General features: G+C 37.2%; 1 protein-coding gene across 1 annotated transcript in view; it reads right to left on the bottom strand.

Moving 5' to 3' along the window:
* The window catches only part of CPEB3 (cytoplasmic polyadenylation element binding protein 3), a 183,862-nt gene that overhangs the window by 65,028 nt on the left and 94,968 nt on the right, over positions 1-23,866 (bottom strand). The window contains 2 exon segments of the mRNA XM_037497586.2: positions 7,545-7,634; positions 9,261-9,428. Coding sequence (XP_037353483.1) covers positions 7,545-7,634; positions 9,261-9,428 — 258 coding nt within the window.

The following is a 23,866-nucleotide window of genomic DNA, read 5'->3' as shown; positions in this document are numbered from 1 at the left end:
CCATTTATCACAAGACTGTAGATAAACTGTCCTCTTCTAAATCTGTTTCTACCTCTGTAAAATAGGAATAATGCTGCCAACTTTGTAGAATTGGTAAGATTAAATGAGATTAAGTATAGAAAACAGTAACCCATTGCCTGGCTCACAACAAGCCTTCAGTAAATGTAAGCCATCTTAATTATCATTATTCCAGTCCCCTGCAATGTTTGCCTATTCTGTTCCTATCTTACTTTTAAGACCAAGATTTTCCACAGCCCCTGTAAACTGTTCCTCTCCTAGATGTTTAAACTATTTTTTTGCTCAAATGTCATTAACCTTTAATTGATGTGTATTTGAATAAAAATAACATCATTCATAATATTGACAATAAGTAGGGACTGTTCTAAATACTCAACATTGATTTATTCATCTTAAGACTCATCACAACCTTTTGAAGTACGTATTATTAGTATTCCTCTTTTTCAGGTGATAGACAGCATGCCTAGGGTCATACATCTACTAGACGAGGAAACCCAGCAATTTTAGCCCCTGAATTCATGCTCTTTACCATGACTTTAAGTTCCACATATCTGTGCTTTCATGTCTCCTAATGGACACTGCAGTATTCTAAAAAACAAGAATAGTGCCTTGTCTAGACCCCCCACAGACCAGATAAACCCTTCCACAGATGGATGTACAATAAATATTTGCTGGACTGGTATAGCCAATGGTGTGTGATCGTTTGTATTGAGCCTTAAAGCTGTCTGTTGGCATTTAATATGCTTTCTTGTCATCCCCTTTCAATAAGTACCTTCAAATTACCTTCACCCAGCTAATATAAGAAAAACGATGATGATCAGCATTCTGTATGAATGTGGAATTTGGTTCATGGGAAAACCTCTTTTCCAGAGCTCACAGTATCAATTCTATTCCAGAACTAAAGAGCATACAAACACAATCTCAGTGCTTTCCTCAATATTTTGACTACAGCTGGACTTCTTTTCATCAAGATGTAAAAAACATCAAGATTTTGCTTCATTTTCATCAATAGTTATTTGAAGTTATTTAAAACCGATATTTCTACTGGCCCTAGTTCAATTTTCCCTCCCCTCCAAAGACAAACACCACACAAATGCCATTGTGTTCACTTTCGCTAGAGAAGGAAAAAACCCTTCTTCAAGGTTTTTTTCTTTTTTTAGATTTATTTATTTATGCATATAAGAACTGGGGTGTAGTCCAGAAGTGTGGGGGGTGAGAGGATTCACCAGAGACAGAGTGGAGAACAGGAGGATCTACTGAAATACACTGCTAAGGGGAGAAGCTGGCAAGATGGGAGAGGTCTGCTGCGCCATGTGGGTCAGCTCCCTGGCCTGGGATCAAACTCATGGCAAACACTTGATAGCACTGTATCTTTAACCCCTGCACCACCAGGGAGGCCCAAGGTTCTTTTGTATCATTTTCTCCTCTCTCACAACATTGCAAGCACACTTTCTTCATTTCTTCAAAGGTACAAAGGTACTTTTCATACAAAGTTCTCCCCATATGGCACTCCTCTGCTTCTAGCTAATTCTTCAGTTTTTAGGTCTGAACCTTCAAACTGTAGTTGAGAACAAAACACAACAGGATCCAATAGCATAATAATTATTTTTCTTCCCTGACCCCAATTGCCAAATCTGCTCTGCATGGATGCAACCAGAGGGTCAGCACCACGAGATCCAGATTGTCTTCTTGGCCAGGGTCTCACTGGACCATCTCAGTATTTAACCTTAGTTGCCAGCTTAATTGTCAGAGAAGCTCTCTCTTTCCAGATTCCCAGTCTAAATTGATGCCCTCTGTTTAGAGTCTCTCACTGCACTATTTTTCCTTTAGAGAACTATCACAGTTTGTAATTGTGTTTATTTTGTTACTATCTGACTAATTTATTTCCTTCATAGGATTATAAATTCATGAGGTCTGAGACCCAGTCAGGAAAACTCACACGCTGACCTGCATGCCTTTATATGTCTCCCATATTCTCAGTGGTGCGCTGGAAAACATCAAGCAATTAGCTGTATGCGGGCCACAAACAAACTGTTCTAGCGGGCTTGGCATATCTTCAAATGGCTGATCAAATATATTGGTGGCCCTTGTGCTGGGGAGAGCCCAAGTCACTTTCTCCTGCTTCTCTGCTGGCCCAACACCACTTAATGGTACACCTGACCACTATTTCTCTCTACATAGATTTTAAACTCTCCATAAATCATAGAAATGTACATGGTTTATGAACCCTATTCCATAGCTATCCAGGTAAGCCTGCCGGATGAGTGAATGATACTGTTTATTTCAATAGGTGGATACTTTATGAGAAAAAGGTCAAAGGGTTCAATAGTAGATGGTTTCATAATTTCCTCTCACATCTAAGTCTAAAACGTGCAAGCAAAACAAATTGCATCTAATGACCAACCTTAGGTGACCTAAAGAAAAGTATAATAGGGCCTCCCAGGTGGTGCAGCGGTTGAGCGCTGGGTTGTGAAGCTGCCCGCAGCCTCTGCAGCGCCGGTTCCATCCCCGGCTGCTCCCCGGCCACTGGAGGAGGGTCCCACATGGCGCACAGACCTCTCCTGCCGCCCGCTGCTCCCCTCAGCAGTGTCCTTCATCGGTCTGCCTGTTCTGCCCCCCGCTCTGGCTCTGGTGAATTCTCTCACCCTCCCACGCTTCTGACTGTACCCAGTGCTTGTATAAATAAATAAATATATAGATCTTTAAAAAAAAAAAAAAAAAGAAAAAGAAAAGAAAAGTATAATAGACAAGAATGACGCACCACAAAAAGGCACAGACCTGAATTAAGACCTAAGGAATTTGAGGAAAGATGCAACATGAGGGGACATTATGAAGAAGCCACAGAACAATTTGGAGTGAACTACTTAGATTTAGCAATGGGCATGGAATATCAAAGTTACTTCAGTCTTGGAACAATACCAAATTTCTTAAGGCCCTCCCCAAATAGGTCAACCTTCAAACTGTAGTTGAGAACAAAACACAACAGGATCCAATAGCATAATAATTATTTTTCTTCCCTGACCCCAAATGCCAAATCTGCTCTGCATGGATGCAACCAGAGGGTCAGCACCATGAGATCCAGATTGTCTTCTTGGCCAGGGTCTCATTGGACCATTTCAGTATTTAACCTCAGCAATAAAATGAAAGTACCAACTCTAATCTTCTATACTATTATGTTGTTATGTAGGAGTGGTGCCAAAAACCATGGAGTTCACAGAGCTGCTAAACTCTCTTACTCAGACCAACTCAAACGTTCTCTCTTCAGTTCTCAGAAATAAATTTTAATAGGATACTATAAAAGTGATATATCAGATATGACAAAAAAGCAGACCAAAAAAAAAAAAAAAAAGACAATACTGAAACCATTATATAGAAGGTATGACTGAGAGAAATGAAAATATTTAGCTTGGAAAAGCAAAGACTTAAAGAGAAACTGAATAGTCTTCTAAGTACCAAAAGATAAAGGTTACAATAGTGTCTTTTTTTTTTTTTTTTTTTTTTTTTTATAGAGGCATGCTTTATTTATTTGTTTGCTGGTTTGTTTGTTTGTTTTGTTTATACATGCACTGGGTACAGTCAGAAGCGCGGGAGGGTGAGAGAATTCACCAGAGCCAGAGCGGGGAGCAGAGCAGGCAGAAGGACCGAAGTACACTGCTGAGGGGAGCAGCGGGCGGCAGGAGAGGTCTGCACGCCATGTGGGACCCTCCTCTGGTGGCCGGGGAGCAGCCGGGGATCGAACCGGCGCCGCAGAGGCCGCGGGCAGCTTCGCAACCCAGCGCTCAACCGCTGCGCCACCGGGGAGGCCCTACAATAGTGTCTTATTCTGTTTTACTTTGTAAGACACAATTCACCAATGCATAAAGCAGGAAAACATTTGACTCAAAAGAAGGAGAAAATTTAATAATCTAGCTAGGTCTGCAAATACATACACTTTCTTTGAATAAACTTCTTACTTTGACGCTGGATTTCTCAGAAGGAAAATGAATAATTCTCTGGGTTATTCAGTGCAGTAGTCAACAAAGTTTTTTCTTTCTTTCTTTTTTAAAGATTTACTCATTTATGCACACAAGAACTGGGGTGCAGGCCAGAGGTGTGGGGGGTGAGAGGATTCACCAGAGACTGAGTGGGGAACAGAATAGGCAAAATGACTGAAATACACTGCTGGGGGGAGCAGCAGGCAAAACTGCACCATGTGGGCAGCTCCCTGGCCGGGGACTGAACTTGTGCTGCAGTGGCTGCGTAGAGCCTCTTAGGTTGTGTCTTAACCCCTTGTGCCACCAGGGAGGCCCAGTCAACAAAGTTTCTACAAAGAGATTTGAGAGTCACATATAGTCTCTGCTACATATTCACCTTTGTTTGTTTTCACAACCCTTAAAAATAGTAATAAAAAAAATCCTTAACTTGCAGGCCACACAAATATAGGTAGTTTCTAACCCCTATTCTAGAGGAGTATTGTCCAATAGAAATGCAAATTGTATATATAATGTAAAATTTTCCTAGATTTGGGCCTCCCTGGTGGCGCAAGGGGTTAAGACACAACCTATGAAGCTATAGGCAGCCTCTGCAGCACAAGTTTGATCCCCAGCCAGGAAGCAACCCACATGGCGCAGCAGACCTCTCCTGACTCACCCGTTGCTCCCCTCAGCAGTGTACTTCAGTCAGTCTGCCTGTTCTGTTCCCCACTCTGCCTCTGGTGAATCCTCTCACCACCCCACACCTTTGGCCTGTACCCCAGTTCTTGTATGCATGAATAAATAAATCTTTTAAAAAATAAATAAAATTTTCCTAGATTTAATTAAAAAAAGAAAAAAGGTGAAGTCACTTTTTTGCATCTTATCCTGATATAAATTCCAAACAGAAATGAGGTGTCATTTTGAAAAAGTTAAATTTAAATGACAAGTAAAATGAGAAGAAAATCCCTCCCATCGAATATCTCCCAGGCCCTCTAAAAAACTGAGTTTTGTAAATCAGGTTCTACAGGTAGGAATACAAACGTATTTGACCTTCCTTAAGGGTAGCTTTGCAATTTGTATAAACATATACCTTGCTTTTAGAAATCTTCCCTAAGAAAACTCTAAAAGGATAAAAAAGATGAAGGCACATCCTTCATCTGAAGTGTGATCCATGAGAGAAAAACAACTGGTAGTCACTTAAATGTCTATCAATAGACCTAATAAAATAAGTCCTTATGAGGTTTCTCATAGCAAGATGTTAGCATTGGGCCTCCCCAGTAGCGCAGCAGTTGAGTGCTGGGTTACGAAGCTGCCCGCAGCCTCTGCAGCGCCGATTCGATCCCTGGCTGCTCCCTGGCCACCAGAGGAGGGTCCCACATGGCGCGCAGACCTCTCCTGCCGCCCGCTGCTCCCCTCAGCAGTGTACTTCAGTCTGCCTGCTCTGCTCCCCGCTCTGGCTCTGGTGAATTCTCTCACCCTCCCATGTTTCTGACTGTACCCAGTGCTTATCTAAATAAATAAATAAATGAATCTTCAAATAAAAAAAAAGATTAGTTATAAAAAAAAAGATGTTAGCATTGCTGGGGAGTTTGAGGGGATACAGGCAATTCAACAACATGCATACTGGTCCCATTTATGCAAAATTTTAAATTTCATATAAGTATATATTCATAAAGAGATATTAGAAGGTTATTTAATAAAATATATACAGTGGCTATCTCTGATAATAGGTAGATTTGGGATAATTCACTTTAGACATGACCATATACCTATTTATTTTTATCTTTTTACAATGACAAACCCAGTTATTTTTATGGCTTTCTCAGCATGATGACATTTTTTCAACTAGCATCCTTAGAAGTATCTTTTACACGGCATCTGAAAAAGTGCTCCATGCAATATTTATAATAAGTAAGACTTGGAAACAACACAAATGCCCAAAAATAGATGACTGGATCAAGTGGAGATGGTATATACACACAATGGGATACAATTCAGCAATCAAAAAAGATAAATTCATGCCATTTGCATGGCATGGATGGAGCTAGAAGGGATTATGCTCAGTGAAATAAGTCTGAAGGAAAAAGAAAAATATCGGATAGAGGAATATAGGGGAACCAAATAAGGGATCAGGGAAAAAATAATAACAATAAAAAACACAACAAAACAAAAAACAGGCAAGAATAAATCAGAGACATTCTTCACTGGAAGGGGAGGGAAAGGAATCAAAATAAGGGTTGGAAGAGCATAAGGCACTATGGTGACGGTGCAAGGGTGAATTGGTGGTGGAAAGTCTATGCGGACTACACCTGAGAGGAGAAAGCAAACACTGTACAAAAATGAACAATGATGTCAAATATATATAAATTTTTTAAAAAGTGCTACATACACCACAGTGCGGTGAGCAGATTCTTCCATTGCAATAAAATTGTCTGGTTTTGCATGTGCAATGAATACTATTGGGAAAATCTTTTTATACGTGTGACATTAGAGTGTGTTACGCAAAGCACAGTGTGACAAACTCATTCATTCATTGAAATAATGCTACTCAATTAAATATGCCTTTACATAGTGTCATACATGCATCACAAAGTAGTGACCATATTCCTCATTGAAATAATCAACTTATTTTTATTATAAAACTTAATCTTTTAAGTTTAGAAATTCTTGAAAAGAATAGAAGAACATTAAAAGCAAACAGTCCTCTACTTAGTGAGTAGCTTATTATCATAAGTGTCTAAAGAGACTGGGGAGAAGTACAGGTGACAATGAAACCTAAAAACCAGACATAAAAGGAAGCCACTTCTGATATAAGACACATGCATTTTGACTCTATCTTCTTGTGGTGAATAATGTTACACAATAAAACATAAAAAAAAAAAACAACAAGATACAGAAAAGACATCCTTGAAAGTTATCTTTAGGATGTAACACAAGAAGAAAATGTCCAATCTAGGAACATACCCAGAGCTAGTGTTCTCAGAAAAATTGCCTAGATTTTGCAGATATGAAAAACTAGAAACAAAGTAAAATTTTTCATACCTTCATAAATTATCAAAAAGCTACCAAATATAAGTGAAGTAAAGTCACATGAAGGGTCCTCTGTCAGTTTGCCTACAACACTAAGGAAGCTAAGATGCTGAATATACAGACATGGAAAAAGGTAATTCCATACAGTATCACTCTTCAGCCACCAGGTTTTCAAAGTATGGGGTTTATAAAATCGAAAAATCCCACATAAGGGCTATAGGATGCAAATAAAATTTGACTCTAAATAATCTTTCTTCTCCCATCACTGGTATCCTCAAAACCCTAGATTTTTTCTCTCAAAGGAGAAGTTCACGTGGGGCTCACTTAAAATAGACTCAGAAGATCTCCCTATTAATAAAACAGATGCCATGAAATAATCAGTGTCCTCCTGGGGAATGGTCTCAAAATGCAAAGGGTAAGACACAGAAAAAGATGATCAATGTTAAAATGTTTTCTTAATTGGGGGGAAAAGTCAACAGCTATTTCAAAAGTTAAAAGGCTGTGTTTATTGAACTGAACATGGAGACATTTTAAGTGCATTACCTTTAGGAGGAAAATATGACTTGCTTTCAGCTTTGTGAGGCCAGTCTACGACAAGAGGTCCAAACCTGCGAAAGCTGGCAGTGATCTCATCTACAAAACAAAACAAACAACAACAAAAAAAATTGCACACAAGATAGCTCAAAACATGTATTTTTATTTGAAAAATGTTTTCAGGACTATTTTCTAAAGTGCTTTTACATAAATCAAATCTACTAAAGGAAATACCATAGGGTGCGGGGGGAAGGGTGGTACATTTGGTTATTCACTTTTAACTATGAGAATGTGTTTCTAGCTATATTTCATTTCCCTACACTGCCAATAAATTTGATATAAAGAATATGGATAAAAAAAACATGACAACAGCTAAGGTGACGTCTCTGTCAAGTAAAAAGGAGATTCTAAAAATTGGGGTGTGCTGTTTTAGAAAAAAGCAAAACCAAATAGGCAAAATATGCTTTTACTTATGTGAAATAATCTCTACAATCTCTAAGGTTATTAATCCTAGATGATGATTTTTATTTATCAATCTAAGATTATTAATTTAAGATTATTTTAGAAATAGATAATGATTCTTTTGGTGAGCAGTAGGTAATTCTATTGCATTTTAAAAGTCAGTAGTCTCTTTCTTTCAGACTATATACCCTCAGAAGAAAATGTTTCAAAAATTATAGTCGATAAATCTATCTTTTCCTTCTGACTTTTGACTCAAAGCAGAAGGTTGTAATTTAGCTCCCACTCGCTTTTAAGCTGTCACTCTCTCAGCCATGACCAAAACTTTGTCTTAAAGAAAAATCTAGTTGATAGGCAAGATTAACACTAGCATAACAATAGTTTGGAGAGAAAAGAGTTCAGCAATAAAACAATTGTTAGAGATTCTTCTTCTCTCTCATGAAAAGAGAAAATCATGATATATTAGACAAATGTTATAGCTAGAATATTGGTAAAAATTTCTGTTTTAACAATATTTTTATAGCAGATCTAAAGTGTGTTAGAACCAGAGCTGGTTTTTTTCCCCTTAAGTTAATTTATTTCATTTGTCCATTCAATAAATATTTTTGACAACCTACTATATGCTGTTTGGCTTTGGGCATAAGTGAAAACTCACTTTTAGATTGGTGGCATCTGAAAAATATTTTTAAGGAAAAGTCTAGTTAGACTTCATTCTTTGATAATAAGCAAAAGATGGATTACGCTTTTCATTAATAGATATCTATATTAAAATATGAGATGGCATAATGTGATTGGTAAGCAACAGATCTGGAATCAGACTGATTTTTGAGTTCCAACTGTACCATTAGCTACATAATGTTGGATAAACTGTTTCTCTATGATCCTCAGTTTCCTCATGTATAAATGAAGTTGATAAGATGTGCCATATAGGATAGTTATGGGGATTAAATGAGACAATGTAATGAGAAGCACTTAGCACAATATTGGACTTACAGCAACAACTTTATAAATATTAACTCATTATTATTTTAAAATGCATTCCCAAATGAATATCCAGGAAATGGGAAGCTATTGGCAGACTACCTTGTATGAACACAAATGAACAGCACAATCTATTACTTTCCCATCTATCAAATATTAGTCTCATTTCCTGCACACTAAGATAGGGTTATCCTAAAACTGCCATGGGGAGGAGAGGTAAGGCAGGGTCAGATGACACAAAGAACAAACCTAGTCTTTATAAAGTAATTAATGAACACACAGTACCTTCATCAATATCAGGAGGAAGGCCTCCAACAAACACCTTTCTAGAGTAGCGCTCTACTCTTTCTCCATTTTGACAGCGAGTGGGAGAACTTAAGCCTGATGACAAGGACTGATCACCGTGACTGTCGTCCAGGAAGGCATCTTCAAAGGGAAAGAGAGAAGACCGACCTGAAACAAATGTGGAAGTTTCTATAGTTAAAATTATTTTCCTGGACAACAAATGTTTTATTAGGAACCAAAGTGCAGAGGGTAGCATACACACACAAAAAAAGGATCCTGAGCTGTGACTTTTTCAATAGCATAAGCAACTACAGACTACCAGGTTTAGAAAAGCTTATGCTATCATTTTTGTGTTAAGGTCTGTATAACACAGAGGTGACTGGAAAGATACTAAGGAAGTAACATCAAAAACTGCAACTGTTTTACCATGAAAAAAATGACTACACTTTACTCATCTAGTCCCTATCACTGCTGCTAAGAATATTCGGGAGCTATTTTTCCTTTCCCCAGTTACTTTTTAAAATAAATGGGAAAGTTATCTTTATTCACAGATTTTTCTCTGTTTTTTTTTTTATGGTGACCTCAGAGGTTTAGTTCTAAAGATGAGCCCTGATAGCCAAGGGATTATTACAGAAACTGATAACTTCTCTTCTGCTAGTAGGACTAAAGATAATCAAGTTTTCTCTGTCATTCTAAAGCACTTCAATTTGAAAATAAACATTTGCAATAATAAAAGGTGAGAGAAGTAAATGAAAAGAAATTAAAATGTGGAAGTACAGATGTAAATGTGCTTATGACATGTTTACCCTGCTGATTCAGGTGATATTTTAGATCACTCACAAAGTGATTTTCATTAACTCCACAGTCAAATGGTTTGTAGGGCAAAGGTACCTAGCCACTCCACACGAGTATAAAATATCATTCAGTCAGTCTGTTAATAAATATAACACAATAGTGCTACCTGACATTACATAATAAATCCAAGTTCAAAAACAAATATACTTCCTGTTTGAGTCAGTGAGTTCCGGGTAAAACTTTCCTCTACATTCTACTCTAAAAATGAACTGCTTTGAGCACTCTAACTTTTGAAAGGAAAAAAAAAAAAGTAAATGCACACTCTTTTTAAAAAGTGTCTTCCCCAATTATTCTGTCTGTATTTTTCCCTGAAACTACTTACTAGTTCATTATAGCCAGCTCTCTAAAACAGAATATAAATAGCCTTGGAAAAATACTGACCATTTCCTTCCTTTACAAAAAAATTTACTAACGTAACTGTTTATTTTTTTTAACAATGCAGATGGTGTAAGAATGGCACTGTTTCGATGTTAGGAATTAATACATAAAAGAACCAAAGTATTTTTTTCCCATCCTTCAAAGTTTAGTTACAAAAAACAGAACAGAAATCGTCAGCTACATTTTTCAATTTGACAGGAACAAACAACTGACAGTAAGTTTTCATCCCTTCATGTTATTTTGATTGTTGGAGGAAAAGAAATAAACCTGTAACAACTACAGACAAAATGAGTTTCCCAAAGAAATCCACGGATGTTCTCCCATGACTGTCAGTTTTGCTTTTCATGTAATCCACACTCAGCAAATAATGTGCCTACACTGTGACAGGCACACACCCAAATAGGATTTTCCACAGAATGTTCCTATCCCCACCTTTTATCTGTAACACTAGCAACATGAGATGCTCAGAAAACAAAAGTTAGTGGAAAAAGGGAGAACTAATAGTATTTTAAAATAATGAATACTTTATGCCCTTTCCAGAGACACAATTCACACTAGAATACAAAAGATTTGGAAAAGCTCTGCAGCAAAGAAATTTAATCCAGCATTACCTGGACTTAATATTAAGGACCTTCAACATAAATACCTCAGTGGAAAACACTTGAAGAAAACATGATTCCACATTCCAGGAACACCAAACAAAAAATATACATCTCTAAGTTTGGTGAGAGAGGTAGGCAAGACCTTAATTACTAAATAGATAAGTGACAGGGTCTCCCCTGGTGGCGCAGCGGTTGAGTGCTGGGCTGTGAGGCTGCCAGCAGCCTCTGAAGCACCAGTTCGTACCCCAGCCACCGGCGAAGGTCCCACAAAAAAATAAATAAATAAATAAATACATAAGTGGCACAAGAGCACAATGTACTGCCTTACTAGAGCTATGGGGTGTGTGTAGTGGGGGTGGGAGGATGAATGGTGGTGGCGATGAGACATTTAGAGTGATTTCACAGGTGAGAAATCTTGAGCAGAATTTTGTGGATGTGGGAGTTAAGATAAAGAACAAGAATCCATAGAGAAACTTTCAAAATACCTCTTACCTTTCCCTTTAAACCTGCCCTTCATTCCCTACAACCTCAATAAAAATGACTATTATTCACACCCAGTTCAACCAGAAATCTAACAGTCATTCTTAGCATCGCTCTTTCTTTCATGCTCTATGTCTAATCCATAAGTAACAAGTCCTACCAATTCAAACTACAAAATAATTCTTCAATCCATTCCCTCACTCCATCTTCAGTCCTAACTCTGGTCCAGATCACTATCACCTCTCCCCTGAACAGTCTAATGAGTCGTTACAATAGTCTGTTTATCTACTAATTTCTACCTTGTACTCCACAATAGTCTAAACCCTCTCAAAAATTTCTCATGGCTTTTGGATAAAGTACAGCCATCACTGTAAACAGTACGGTCTCTGCCTACTTCTCCTACATCATAGTTGTTGTCTCTCCCTCTAATTTACTAACCTCCAAAAAGGCACACCTATGTTGAACTTCCTGACTATTCTTCCTTGTCTCTGATCCTAAACACAAGGTGTTACCTTCCCCCTCCAACATAAACACACCTTTTTCAGCTCCTCATTTTTCTATTTAATTCCTACTAATTCTTCAGGTCTGTGCTGGAAAAGTTATTTCCCCAGGAGGAACTTTTCTGACCTTTTATATTAAATTAGAACCCCTTCCCTGTCTGCTCACAGCACTTGCCCCAACTCCCATTATATTATTATATGGGTTTTTATTTGGTATCTCATTCCTGGACCCCATTAAATGTAAGCTCCCTTAGGAAAGGGACACACTTAATCTTGTTCACCACTGTATCTTCCTAACCTAATAAAGGTAGGTTATAAGGGTACATAACAGGCACCGAAGAAATGTGAAATGTGAAGAAGTATGCATGGAAGGAAAACAGTATAAGCAAAGACACTATAAGTATATTCTGGAACACAATACACAGGTGTGAGAACGCCAAAAGATGGGACCATTTCCTATAAAACTGAGACCTTTTCTTGCTTCCATTTGTTTAAGTATGATATCCTATACTCTATATTTCAAAAGTGACAGGAAATATGCCCAAATTTCAAAGCTAATATATTTCATTCTAATACTTGTTGTTGTTTCACTTGCTCTCTCTCTTTTTTTTAATTACAATTACTCCTGAGAAGACTCTGATCCCATCTAATCCATCCTGCAACTTGTCAGAATGACCTCTATGTTTCTGGCAATGTTTTTCTCTCTACCTCAAATCCCACACTAGCTATCATCACCCTCACCAACAATTTGCACCCAGGAGTGGGGAGAATAGAGTCTGAAGAAATCTGAGAGATGAAAAAGTCTTGAACTAGAACAATGAAGGGGAAGAAGATGTTTAAGACACACTGGAACAAGACAATTCTTCTTTCTACATGGCCAACATAACCATAGCTTCTCCAGAGTATTTTGGCAAAGAAAATAAAAGAAATAACTGTAAAAATCTGGAAAGTTTTAAAAACTGGTTATGGGTAGTTTAGAAACTTTCCAGGGTTTTAAAAACACACCTCTGTGTCTTATTACTATTTAGAGTACTACAGAGTTTAGTAATAAGGTTACCCCTTGGAAATGAAACTGCTAAGAATTCACATGTACATAATTTTTCTTTAAATATGGGTAAGAAATAAGAATGAATTCTCAGAACCCAACCCCCAGATCTATTCAATATGAATTCACAATCTGCACTGTTAGTAAATTTCCCCAGTGATTCTTTTGCTGGAGTTTAAGAACCAATGAAACAGAGATTATCTGTCTGTAGCAGGCAGCCACTGAAAGAGATACTGTATGAATTTGGAACATATCCAAGCTTAATCAAGTTAAGGAAATAGAAGTGAAATCTATAATCTAGTCAACCTTACTGTAATATGACAAACTGAAGTGCTGATGGAACAAAAGTTACACTGCAGGAAGCATTTAAAAAGCAGAAGTGTAGGGGAGTTTGGCAGATGGTGGCAAAGACCTGGTTTTATTTATCACCTCCATATATTGACAACTAATAAGCAGCAGAGCAAATTCAATAACCCCTGAAAATAAATGAATGACTACAAGTATCCATCAGGAGCAGAAAGGAGTAGGAAACTGTCACTGAATTGTGTTTGTGGCAATACAGGGCAGCATAAATACAAGATGGAGAGGCAGTTGACTACGGGACACATACTCATAAAGGGGACTTTGAAGACCTGGCATGGCACTGAACAAGTGGGTACACAGAGTTGGCATCAGGATAAAGGAGAACTACAGGAGTAGGGGTACAGTAAGGCTTCCAATATACAACATTTGGAATGTGTAACAGCTTGGAGAGCCGGGACAGATCACCTAGGTCTCTGCATAGAAGAGGCTATTATTTGAGCGTGAAACTATGATACTCAAAACATCCAACTTACCACCACCCAGGGCCAAAATGAGACAACAAATGAATACTTTCACTAACCAGAATTTAAGCACCAAGATCTTAACAACAGGAGCAAGTACCCCAGGAAGTCTCCATACTCAGGTAGCAAATATAACAATTTCCAACTTGTGACCCTGTCTCAACTATAACTTGCACTGCAGCCAGTGCTGTATCTAGTGCTCAAACACAGTCCAAAGGTTGAGGGTGGCTTGAGACTAGATGAGACATCTGGGCCAGGGAGTTGGCCTAGGGAAGGGGATCACTGTGGATCCCAAGCACACAACTGTGGTACTTTCAGCATAGTAGGAAACTTGAATCCTTGCCACTCACTGCGGGTGACCTTTCAATGCTCTATTGTCTTGGTTCCTTTCTACCTATTACCCCTTGCCAGGATTAGTTCTCCACCCACATAAACAGGTGCAAAGGCAGTAGTCGGAAAGTTTATTCCTGTTACAACCATAAATACTAAAAATGAAGAGACATAAGAAGATATCACAAATGTTAGAGTAAAAAAGCCCTGAATGAAGTCTCAGTCCAACAGAGCTGCAGAATATGCCTGAATAGGAATTTAAAACAACAATTATAACAATTAGAACTGGATGATGAAAAACATTAACAGAATACAGACGGAGCAAATATAGACTGGTATCATTAGAACTACTGGATCTAAAAAATATAACCAAATGAAAAAATAAAATAGAGGGCCTCAAGAGCAGATAAATGCAAGTAATGGAGAGAATTAATGAGCTTAAAGGTACAAATAGAACAGAGAAAAAGAATTTAAAATGCTATACTTATATCAGATAAAACAAACTTCCAATTTAAAAAGGTAATAAGATGTTTTCCCAGAAAATTATTTTAAGAGTGTATGAAACCAGATTAATTGTCCATGTTCAGTTTGGTCTAATTTTTAAAAATATTTGAACTCCAGTTTTTGTGTATTTGGTGTACATCAACACACGCCAAGAATAAAGAATCAGAAAGAAGCTGGGATTGGCCACCTCTGTATTTCCCTTTGCACCTTGGGTATAAGTAGGCACTAACTATAGAAACAGAGTTCCTTATATGGGTAAGCAGTGTTCATCTATTACAATTTTTTTTTAAAGTGAAGCTGCTCTTCTGTAGTCTATTTTGCAGTGTAAAGCTGTCCTATCTTTTCCAGCAGGAGTTATTCCTTCATTCTTAATTCTTTGCTGAAAAAATCTTAAATCATTTAACATTCCTTTATATTCTAACAGTATCAAATATGGAGTAGAAGGGTTCCCTACCCCCCAAAAGGACATCATCTATTTTGTCTTTTGATTAGTCTTAGAAATACAACTGTATTTCTAAGCTGTATTTTAACAGTTCATGGCTTCCTTTATCAGCACTAGAGTGACTAGTTGTGAATATGAAAACTTACTACTTCCCCCCCCCATAACATATAATTGCTGTATGTTAATGATAAGGTATGGGTAGAAAAAAATGTGAAAGATCACTTAAACCAAAGTGAACAGTTATAAGGGGTATTCTCTCCTGTTGGTTTACCTTCACTTTAGAACCACAGAATATTACATAGTGAATCACTGTCTAGAGCATTTCTAACAGTTGTTTCAGTAGCATATTTGTTTTGGTAATTTTTGGTACTATGATTCTCTGTTCTTGGCGATGTCTTCCTGTTTGTGCAGTTTTTCGTTTGTTTGTGTAATAACTGAGACAATAAATGCAGATGTGTATCTTACCAAAGAGTTCTTTTCTCAAATCTCTAAATTTCTATTTTCTATACAGACCTTTTATACTCCTTTTTTGGGGTCTTGCTGAATAACAAAGAACTTTCATTTTCTACTTTCCTATATACTAAAATGTATAAACACTGCATTTCAATTGACTGTATTGCATATAGTTTTTTTGCTGAAAACTTTCTATAAACACAATTGCCTTGTTCAGTTTTGTTGTAAACTGACTTATCATAATATGTACTATTGATATGCTTTCTGATGTGTTTGATAAGGGCTATAAAATAAAGCTTTAAAAAAGGTAGTAAGAGAGACAGACATTACATTATGATTTAGAGCCTAATAAAACAAGAAGAAAAAAAATACACACATACATATATACATGCACACACATATATACATATATACACACACACACACACCCCAAATGATGGAGAAGCAAGATACATAAAACAATCACTAACATAACTAAAGAGAGAAACTGACAACAACCCAAGACACAGAGACTATAATACTCCACTTAAAACTATGGACAGATCAACAGACAGAGAATAAATAAGAATAGCCTTAAATCAGGAGCTAGACCAAACAAGCTTAACAGATATCTACAGATCACTCCAACTAAAAAACGTTGCATACAAATATTTCTCAAGTACACAAAGACTTTATGTTGGGTCTATGTGCTGTAGATAAAAGTCAGCTGTCAATAAGTGACAGCATAAGAAAATTAGACCAATATCCCTAATGAACACTTTCGCAAAAATCTTCAACAAAACATTAGTAAATTGAGTTCAACAATACATCACGAGGATCACACAGCACAGTCAAGTGGGATTTATCCCAGGGGTGCAAGGATGGTTTAATATATGTAAGTCACTCAATCACAACATTTCAACAAAGGATAAAAATATGATAATATCAATAGACACAGAGAAAGCCCTTGACAGACTTCTGCACCCAATTAAGATAAAAACTCTAAACAAGTAGGAAAAAAAGAATCAACCTCAACATAATAAAAGCTATATATTACAAACCAACAGCCAATGTAATAATGGTGAAAAACTGAAAGCTTTCCCTTTAATATCAGGAACAGGATAAGAAAACCCACTGTCACCACTTCTGCTTAATTTAGTACTAGAGGTTTTATCTATAGCAAACAGACAACAACAGGATATAAAAGGAACTTAAGTCAGAAGAGAAATGAAACTATCATTATTTGAAAAACACATATTATATCTAGAAAACCCTAAAATTCCACCAAAAAGCTATTAGAAAGATGCAGCTCTACTGATCACCTGTGACTATGTAGGTGCCTCTCTTTTTCTTTCTCCTTTTCCTAATAAACCTGTCCTTTTAAAATGCAAAAAACAACAACACAAACAAACAAACAAACAAAAACCTATGAGAAACAACTAATGAATACAAGAAAGTGGTAGGTTACAAAACCAACATGCAAAAATCCACAGCATTTTTATGTACAACCAACAAATGAGAAGAAAAAGAAACTATGAAAATAATTCCATTCACAACTTCTTCAAGGAGAATAAAATATCTCTGAGTTAACCTAACCAAGGAGATGAATGTCCTATATAACAAGATATTATTAAACCATTTGGATTGCGACATAGAGATAGAAAGACAAAGTGAGCTATAACTTTAATATAATTCCCACCAAAAATACCAGCAATATTCTTTAAAGAAATTGAACATAAGATATTGAAATTTATATGTAACCATAAAAGTCTCAAATAGCAAAAGCAGTCAGGGGGAAAAAGGAAAAAAGAAACAGAGACATAAAGTACCAGACTTTAAACTATACTATGAAGCAACAGTACTTAAACAACATGGCATTGGGGCCTCCCTATCTCCAGCCACTGCAGCATGAGTTCAATCCCTCACCAGGGAGCCAACCACATGGTACAGCAGACCTCTACCATCCTGCAGCTCCTACAGTTGAAGGGCACTTCTGGCCTGGTACTTCATTCCACACCTGACCCTTTCATTTTAGTCTTACAAATAGCTCAGAAATCTGGAGGTTTAAAAAAATGGACTATGAGGCCTGACTCTTTCCAGGGGGGGCAGGGGGAGGCAAGCCAAAAGTTCAAGAGAGTTAGATTTTAACATAGGCTTATTCTGACCTTGAATCAGACATTTTACTTATCTAAGTCTCATTTACAAAATGAGAGATTTGAACCAGATGAACGGTTTTCAAATCACTGGGGGCAAAAGAATCCTCTTTAATACATAAAAATCTTACATAAAACCCTAGGATACAAAATAGATAAACATACAGGTCATATTTGGCATTGCTCAGGCATCATAATATGTTTATAAATGAACTCTTGACTTCTACCTTAAACTTATGCTCTCCCATTTCAGGGCCATTTCAACATGCATTGATTGCAATGTACCCACAACCACTCAAGCTAGAACTTGAACATCATTTTTGAGTCTTCATTCTTATTCACTCTTCACATCCAATTTTGCAATTTGATGCCATTAAGGTGGGTTGATTCTACTGTACAGAATACATCTTTCCCTATCCTAAAATATCATCACCTCTTGCCCAGTCTACTACCATAATCTTCTAACTTAAATGATTCACTTTCCCTCTCACTCTATACCAAACAGTAGCCAGTTTAAAAAATATATATACAATCACTTGATCCTGCTTAAAAACATTGATAGATTTCCTTTTGTCCTTAGACCAAGTTCAAAATCCTTACTAGGGGTTAAAGCCCAGAAAGATCCAATTTCCTTCCTTCATCTAACTTCATCTTCAGATACTCTCCCCTCTTTCCCACCAAGCTCAGTCATTCTAGGAGAGACTTACTTCCTCTTCTTTCCTTAAGGTGCCCTTCTTAATAACAGCCATTGACATATAATTTGCATATTCTACAATTTACCAGCTTTACCTATTTAGTAATCACTCCCCATATCCCTGAACCCTCTTAGTCTTAAGCAACCACTAATCTTCCTTCTGGGCATTTCAAAAAAGTATAATCATACAATATTCAATCTTTTGTGATTGCCTTTCATTTAGCATAATGTTTTCAAGGTTATCAATGTTGTAACATTTATCAGTACTTTGCCTGAAATCTTTTATTTTTCTTTTAATTTATTTTTATATTCCCCAAACAATTGCAACCCCTTTAAGGCTTTTAAAATAGTTTTTCTTATAACATCTGGAATTTCCTTTAAAATATCCTTAGGTAGGGCCTCCCCAGTGGCTCAAGGGGTTAAGTCTCAGCACTATGAAGCTATCTGAAGTCACTGCAACTCAAGTTCGATTCCTGGCCAGGGAGCTAACCCACATGGTGCAGCAGACCTCTCCTGTCTCACCTGCTGCTCCCCTGAGCAATGTATTTCAGTGAATCTCATTAGAGAAAAACATTCTACCTTACAGAGAATCTCTCATTTTCCCTGCCTAGTAGTTATCATAACCTTTGAGTATAAAAATGTTTGTTTCACTTACTTATTGTCTCTCCTACTAGAGTGAATACTCAGTAAAGAGACAGAACATATTTAGAATCTAGCACAGCATCTGACCCACAATAAGCACACAAACACTTAATAAATGAAAATTAAAGACATCCAAGAACCTCTCTGTTATTATTCCTGTAGGCCCCTCCTAGACCAACTTTTTGCAAATGTGAAAATCTAGTGATCTTCCCTCCCATTTCCTGTGCCCAAATCTTCCTATTACATAAGCAATAACACTTCATATATTAATATAACTATGAACACTCAGAAATTTATTCAGCTTAGGGCCTCCCTGGTGGCACAACCAGTTAAGACACAACCTATGAAGCTGTCCTCAGCCTCTACAGCATGAGTTCAATCCCCAGCCAGCCAGAGAACAACCCACATGGTGCAGCAGACCTCTCCTGACTCGCCTCCTGCTCCCCTCAGCAGTGCACTTCTGTCAATCTGCCTGTTCTGCTCCCCACTCTGTCTTTGGTGAATCCTCTCACCCCCCACACCTCTGGCCTGCACCCCAGCTCTTGTATGCATAAATAAATAAATCTTTTTTAAAAAAAGAAATTTATTCAGCTCATATCCATGTTTTATTCTGGAACTATCCTTTCCTTTAGATAAGAAAGATCATATAACCAAGTTTGAATTAACAGGATAGTAAGTTTATACCACTGTCTCACTGATAAAACTGATCTCTTTTCCCTTAGGCAGGTTTTGGGCAAAAAAGACCTAACTCCGACTTGCCACACAAGTTTGTTTTATTGGGTTCTTAGAGCTTTTGCTATCAACTAAGGCATCTATTAATGTGGATTAAATATACAGAAGCACTTTTTACAATAGTAACATACTCTAATCATTCATCGCATTTGTTTATTGACATTGCTTTAAAGAATCTTTCCTGGGCCTCCCTGGTGGCACAAGGGGTTAAGACACAACCTATGAGGCCATCTGCAGCCACTGAGCACGAGTTTGATCCCAGGCCAGGGAGCAACCCACATGGCATAGCAAACCTCTCCTGACTCGCCTGCTGCTCCCCTCAGCAGTGTATTTGAGTCAATCTGCCTGTTCTGTTTCCCACTCTGTCTCTGGTGAATCCTCTCACCTCCCCACACCGCTGGCCTGTACCCCAGTTCTTTTATACATAAATAAATAAATCTTTAAAAAGAAAAGAATCTTTCCTATTTTTCTTGTTGCTTTTTTAAGAAATTATGTTAAACATCAAAAGCACTTACATGGCCAACATGTTTACTTATGAAGTCTCCAGGGGACCATAAAAACTCTCATAAAATGAATAAAACAACATACATTTTAATCAGGTATGCTTCTAAATGTGTAGGCAGAGACACCTTGTCTGACACTACCCATTAGACTAGTTCCTAACAGTGGCTGCAATTATATAGGAAAATACAATTAAAAAGTTGTAGAAATTAAAAGTTGTAGAAAAAATTACTCCTGACAGAAAATGTTAAGGTTCTTTAGTGTGAGTTTGATTCCATAAGGGAAATCAGCACTTGTCTAAAACAAAAGAGTATCAATGGGAAATATGATTGGACAATTAAATACTTTATCTACAATCTATGTTCAACTTCTATTATTTCACATCTAATTCTTTTATTTCCCAACTACTACTGTTTCAACTACACTACCAGAAGCACACTTGGTTTGCCAAAGAACCTATCCTCCAATATCTATTAGCAAAGCCTTCATCGAATGCCCAAGTTCCTTTTTTTTTTAGATTTATTTATTTACACAAGAACTGGGGTACAGGCCAGATGTGCAGGAGGATGAGAGGATTCACCAGAGGCAGAGTGGGGAACAGAACAGGCAGATCTACTAAAATACACTGCTGAGGGGAGCAGTGGACGAGACAGGAGAGGTCTGCTTCGCCATGTGGGCATCTCCCTGGCCAGCTGGGATCGAACCCACACTGCAGAGGCTGTGGACAGCCTCATTGCCCAGTGCTCAACTGCCTGTGCCACCCGGGAGGCCCCCAAGTTCTTTCTTTACTTATATCATTTTCATTACTTATATCATGAAATTCACTTTCTAAGGCTTGAGATTTCTATGTCCAGGAATCTTACCCTCTGTTTCAAAAACCATTAATCAGGGAAGCATAGCCCATCTCATTCAACATCTCTTCAGCTGGGCCCACTGCATATACCCAGGAATATCTCTAAGCATCTGGTCATGTAAATTTTACCTCAGTGCTTTCAGATTGAATCATATAGCAGAAGTACCTTGCTTCCCATTCCTCTGCCATCATCTGAATAGTACCTGAAATTGTAACTATTCTAGAAAACTTTTCTAAGTTCATCAGAAGAGTTGAAAGATTCCACTGACCTTATTCTTGCTAACAGATCTCAAAACTGTCATAGATAATCCCCTTTGCTTTCTATTCCTAAAATATTTACTAATGTTGTGTGTAATGCATAGAATATAGTTATAGTTAAAGCTTCAAGTAAAATAACATACATCAGCAAGTTTGCTTTTTAAACTTTGAGAAAGTCGAAATTCGGTTTATAGGAATGGAATCATGCATTAACATAATCCTGACCACAAAAATACATGAGCATGAGGTTACCTGCCAGTTAACATTGGCTAGATGACTAGATCTCATGGAATAAGAATAGATGTGAGGTGCACCTACCCCAACCCACATGGTTATGTCATCTGCACTTAAAGAGGATAACTTTTATTCTTTTGCAGTTTTGGGAACAGAAGAGTAAACGATGGAATGAAACAAATATTTTCTGTCTATTCTTTTTTCATTATTGAAAGTCTACAATTCAGTCTTTCAGCAATACCCCCTGTAAACACACACACACACACACACACACACACACTTCTGTCATTATCTTCTTTATTCATAACTATCAAACTGTAGATTCACAGACAACAGGGTACAAGTCATTGTAGGCAATGTTTAGCTTAGCACTTGATGCAAAGATGATGATGGTTTCTGAAAACAATTGGGTCAAGCCTTACAAATAGATGTGAGGAAGGTAACATGGAAAAAAGGAAAAGTATTCCACCCCCCACCGGAGATTAGAAACTATAGGTGATTTTATATTCTTGTGTATTTATTAATAAGCTATGGTCAATAAAAAATAAAATAATTTGAGAAATATGATGCCAAAATCTGGCTTGTATAGATGTGGTGTGTTACTTCAAAACAATCCTCATTAATGGAGATTGAGACAACACACTAACTAAATGTAGGATACAGTGCTAGGCACAAGAGACAACTTTCCTCAAAGAACTTATCATCATTTGAAGAATCAGGGCATTACAGGAAAAATGTAAGGCAGTAGACGCAGAAGAAAACACTGCCTGATTTCTGGAAGGGGTAAGGCTTGAGTTAGGCTTAAATGTGTGAAATAAGGGTAGGCTTTAGATAAGCAGATGAGAAGAAGAGTGAACTATACATACAAAGGCGAGACAGTGGGAAAGCACATGGGTTAGATAGAGGAAGGTGAAGCAGTAAAAATGGAGAGGCCAAATGATGTGAATCTTGAGTTGATAAAGTGGCTATTCAGAAACATGGAAACATGGAACAACAGAAATGGAAACAGAGGGATAGGCCTGAGAAACCAGAGGGGGTAAAAATTTATATGATCTGATGACTGATCAGCATGTAAGAAGAGGCAAGGCTAATGTCTGCTGTCTACCCGCCAGATGGTGTCTATTTTCCATATAAATTGGTCCATTCCATGTCCCTTTCCTGAAAATGGTCATTTTTCTAGTAACATGAAAAAAGCATGATACAAAATTATTTCTATTAATATTTTCTATACTTTGAAATTTAAAATTTAAAAATAATGAAAAAGTTCAAAAATGTTAAATAATATGTACTTCCATGGTCAAAAAGCAATCCACTACACAAATACTTTTCTTCATCATGCTATGAAAACAAAATTGACCATATAATTCCACCATGAAAGAAGATTTAAACAGTAACTCGAATACAAATTAGGTTGTGCTAATATCCATTCAACAAATAAGATACTATGAATTTAATATAATTATCTTCTCTTTAAGACTCAGCTGTAAAGTCAGAGACAGTAAACAATAAACATGAACTGTAAACATCACCCAATAAGCAGCCCAAAGGGAATGGTTCTGGTCTTTAAGATTACACAGCAAGTAAATTGCTTATACTCTCCCAGCTTCTGCAAATGAACACCAAGCAACATATAATTGCACCATGCTTTTCAGTCTGCATGGATAGTTGTTTCTTTTCCATTTTCATACTGTAATTTCACCAACACTCTGAAGTCAGACAAAGTTGTCCAACTCAATGTATAGATGAAGATACCAGACATAAGTGATGAGCAATGATTACAACCTGAGTCTTTGACCCCACATCTTATAATTTCTTCACTACATTAAGATTACTGTACTTAAGTTTCAGAGACCCTTACTTTTAGTTAGCTTCAAGGTAAATCTGCCACCATATGAAATAAAAAAAAAAATTCACTATTCAGTCTACTGAGATGAGGAATTGCCCTCCAAGACCTAACTTCTGCTTTCTAAGTATGATGAAAAGAACACAGTGGATAAAGGGCCAACACGTACACACACACACACACACACACACACAGACACACACACACACACATGAACTCTATTCGTTCAAGATTATTCACAATATTATACAACAAAAAGAAATAGTCTCTGCCATGTCTTTATTAGGATTAAAAGAATAAATTA

The sequence above is a fragment of the Talpa occidentalis genome, unplaced genomic scaffold, assembly GCF_014898055.3.
Source record: "Talpa occidentalis isolate TD23 unplaced genomic scaffold, MPIMG_talOcc4v2.1 talOcc4.8, whole genome shotgun sequence".
Taxonomy (NCBI): Eukaryota; Metazoa; Chordata; class Mammalia; order Eulipotyphla; family Talpidae; genus Talpa; species Talpa occidentalis.
Note: the sequence above shows the minus strand (reverse complement) of the source record. Positions and strands in the feature narration are given on the sequence as shown.